The sequence below is a fragment of the Notothenia coriiceps genome, unplaced genomic scaffold (assembly GCF_000735185.1).
Source record: "Notothenia coriiceps isolate Sejong01 unplaced genomic scaffold, NC01 NC01_scaffold00005757, whole genome shotgun sequence".
Taxonomy (NCBI): domain Eukaryota; kingdom Metazoa; phylum Chordata; class Actinopteri; order Perciformes; family Nototheniidae; genus Notothenia; species Notothenia coriiceps.
In genome coordinates this window covers 1-3,879 of record NW_011338458.1, presented here as the reverse complement: position 1 = coordinate 3,879, position 3,879 = coordinate 1, and the positions used below count along the sequence as shown (strand labels likewise).

General features: G+C 38.9%; 1 protein-coding gene across 2 annotated transcripts; it reads right to left on the bottom strand.

The window, feature by feature from the left end:
- Positions 1 to 978: 978 nt before the first annotated feature.
- On the bottom strand, positions 979 to 3,747 carry LOC104943126 (RAC-beta serine/threonine-protein kinase-like). Of its 2 annotated transcripts, none has more exons than XM_010768448.1 (5): positions 3,594 to 3,747; positions 1,908 to 2,061; positions 1,620 to 1,748; positions 1,376 to 1,487; positions 979 to 1,195 (listed from the first exon to the last, which is right to left on the bottom strand). In XM_010768448.1, the coding sequence occupies exons 2-5, from the start codon at positions 1,951 to 1,953 to the stop codon at positions 1,015 to 1,017; spliced, it is 468 nt and encodes a 155-aa protein (XP_010766750.1). In that variant the 5' UTR covers positions 1,954 to 2,061; positions 3,594 to 3,747; the 3' UTR covers positions 979 to 1,014. The 2 variants fall into 2 exon arrangements, with proteins under 2 accessions (XP_010766750.1, XP_010766751.1); XM_010768449.1 differs by having other exon boundaries at positions 3,604 to 3,747.
- Between the last annotated feature and the right edge of the window lie 132 nt (positions 3,748 to 3,879).

Genomic DNA, 3,879 nt, shown 5'->3' with positions numbered 1-3,879 from the left:
TTGTGTTCAAGGAACCTGTCCTTGGCCAGGAAAAACAGGCACTCGCTTGTTAAATTATTTTGCGGTCTAGATTTCTTCTTTTTTGAAGTGAGAAGTTGTCAGTCGGACTGACTGACGGACGGACAGATGGACCCCCCCACCCCCAAACAAATTACACAAGTCACCCAAATCAGCTTTAAAAAAGCGGGAGGCGCCGAAAAGCGAATAATTTGCATCACTGAAAAAATAAAAGCCCTATAGATTTTCCTGTATCCTCCTTACTGCATTTGCATGCTAAGTTCAGCAACAAATTTGCGCAGCTTACAGCATTCGCACACATTTTCAGCAGGAAATACATTTTCTAGTTGTTTTTCTTATTGAGCTGCACGGTACTGATTAAAACTGAAAAATCTCACATTTTAATCTTATGTAACGGAGAACTGTCTGCAGATGGACTGCTAATTTAAACACTCCTTAAATAAAAAGGCAGTAAACTACTGATCTGAAACTTTAGCTCAATATGTTTAAAACACACATCTGATCCAGAGTTTCCGTTAGCCGGTAATTACCGGACTAAGACAGGTAAAATATGCGGAAAAACGGCAAATCTAAATCTCTCCGGTCAAAATGTCCGGTCAGAATAATTTTCCCTTACCGCAATACCGCATCAGTTGCGCCACTGATGTGAAAGACAAGAAGAGTCAATTCAAATGTCTAACATTTAATGTCGAAAAATATATTTATCCTCCTGACGGAGACATTTTGAGCCCCCTGTAAACAAATGCATAATGCTGCGCTATACTTTGCTGCCACACCCCGTTGCCAAGCAAACCTTATTGTTTAGGAGTATAACTGAAGGGCTGTCAGGAGAGGAAAAGAGAGGCTCCGTTTATTATTCTTATATTATTATATAGAGTCGTTATCAATTTGTTTTAAAGCTCAATAAATAACAAAGAAGACCTTTGACCGGCACTTTTCTCCTTTTGTCCGGAAGATTTCAACTTTAACGGACATCTTGACCGGCAAAAAAAAATTCTAATGGAAACTCTGATGTGATCCTCTCACCACTTTGGAGCCGTTCTTGGTCAGAGACAACTCCATCTCCTCCAGGCTGCTTTCGCTGGGTGAGCCAAACAGATCCATTGGTTCCTCCTCCTCCTGTTCTCGCATCTTCAGACTATTTGCCACCGACTGGATTGCACGCATCCACTCTTCTCTGACAGGTAAAAATCCCAAATATTGTCAGGCATTACATCAAACAAATACAACAAGTATTGCAGAGTGCTTGACACACAAATGCAGCTGAATGCCATTTAATGAATCACTTGAAACGTTTTCCCAATATTCTTTGCACAAAATGTCAGCTTGCTTGACATATATTTTACCCTGTTCTTACCTCTCCTCATTACTGTCCACGTAAAAGGTGCGTTCAATGACAGTGGTCCACTGTAGGCAACGGATTACAAATGTGTTAGGCCGGGGTCTTTCAGTCTTCATTAACTGACACTCTGTGAAGAACACAATGAGGATATTAACAGAAACTGCTGATGATAGAGCTGTTTGGAACTCAAAACAGCTTTCTAGCTTTGAGTAGAAAGCAATGGCGTTCGGAGTGATGTTTTACCATCTGGAGAACTGACCTGCCACTGAGAAATTGTTGAGGGGAGGTGAAATCTGGTCGTTAAGATCAGGCTTCTCTTTGTAGCCAATGAAGGAACCGTCATTTTTCAGGATGAAGTACCTCGGCCTCCATGTTTTGATATATTCACCTGGGTCAAAAATGGGATGCAATTATAACAACAACAATCAATAGGAACATATCTGTCATTTTAAGATAACTTGTTATGCTAGATCTGTTAATAGTTTTAGATTTAAGATACAGGTAGACCGAGTGTGAATGACATCTTACGGTTTCTCTTCCTCCTTACCTCTTTTGTGAAGCCATCCCTCTCTGATTATATTTACTTCATTCATGGTTGGAGATGTGTTTCATAGAGGGTCAGGAACAGGAGGTCAGGGAGGGGAACAGTGGATTCTTGTTCTGTTCAAGTCTCAGTTATTTTTATAAAATCAGGACAGCACCTGTATAAAAGTAAAAGGACATTCTAAAATAAAAGGCATTTTTTTCTTTTCTAACACAAAACCACTGAAATGCGTAGTGCATGGTCCGAGAAGGGCAAACAAATCAACGTAACACTGTAATATTACAGATCAACAATACAGATGAGATTCTCATTTATTCATTTTATTTACATAATTAAATCGATTTTTTTTTGTTTTATCCAGGGTATTCTCTGAATACCTTGAAGGCCCTGACGGTTCGCCACTGGTGAAAGTATAGCGTATTTTAGTGTGAGATCTGTTTATGACAAGATGCTAAGTTACCTAGAAAACAAGGGAATTTGATGATGTGTGGCCCACAATCCGATAATAGTAATCATGTTAGTAAATGTCACCCAGATCAGTCCGACTTAATTATTCATCAACAAATATGACCTTATTTATAGAAAGCTATGGATCATATTTATTTTGGTTTCAATATAAATAAAACACGTTATGCACTTCTGATTTCGGAATGCATCAATGTCTCTTATTGCTTATTGCCGTCCTAAACATACAGCTCTGGAAAAAAAATAAGAGGCCAAATGTTCCTTAAATCTCAATCTCTACATGTATGGCAGCCATTTCATTCCAGTGTTTCTTGAGTTCCAACACAGATAAATAGTCAGTAGTTTATAGAATAACATTAAAAAAAAGGTTGTCATTGAAAGCAAGTACATAAAGCACCCTGCAAACACTATAGTGCACGTATACATCATATCCAAGCTTGGCGAGTGATCAGCTAAGCAGCACGTTGGAAGAAAAAGTGCTTGTGTGTGATGTTAGCGAACTGGAAAACAGAAAGTTAATTTAAGTAACACAGCCTTTATTTGAGATCATGGAGAGTTTTGCGTATAAGAAAAACGAATTAATTTGTTCGGCTTTTCCAACAGAATCCGCGAAGAACATTTACAGCTCATCTCGGTGTTGTAGCTACCATTTAAAATACAGTTAGCTCGTATTTAGCAATGAGCTAACAGTGACAGCTGTTAGCTGTATGCTAACAGTGAACAGTTAACCCACCGTTAGCGGGGTATTAGATACATTGGGGGACGTAAAGCGGGTTGATAACCTAACAAATCGTTGACAAATATTCCACATTAACCTGTCTTTCAAACTAAAACATGAAACCCATCCATTAACTAAACAAAAAGCAGAATGTCAGAATACTTAACTAGCCTCAATTAAGTTACATGTCACCCTAGATACAAGACACTTTGTTTCCTAAAGCTAACGCTTAATATAGCAGATTAAGTTAGTGTTTTATAGCAACAACAAAAAACAATTGTGCATTTCATACGATACTTGTGTCGTAACGTTAATAGCGAACGATTAATCTACGATAAAATATAATATGTTAGGTGTGTATGTCTTGTTGTAGGTTACTGATAGGCGTGTAACGTTAGCTTTAGTCAAATACTTATTAGCTCTCAATATATATTAATAAAAGGCTCCTCTGTTATCTTCTAATCCAGTATATTATACATTTAGTGATATCAAAAGATTGAACGCACTTTCACTGACTTCTTCTTCTGCTTCTTCTTATTCTGCTTCTGCTTCGTCTTCTTCTGCTGCTGTTTCTACGGTGTCTTTAACGGCAGCTCGCATCCGTAATGTTGCATTACTGCCACCCTGCTGCCACTGTCACTACGGTCACTACCCGATCTGCAGCTCTGCCCGATCTGCAGTGCGCATGTGCGAGATGGTCCGCCATATTGGACAACTCCGGACGGCATACCAAGTAGGACAATATTGACACAGTGGCTTTTGCCAAAGCTCAAAAATAAAACGAGAGAGAGT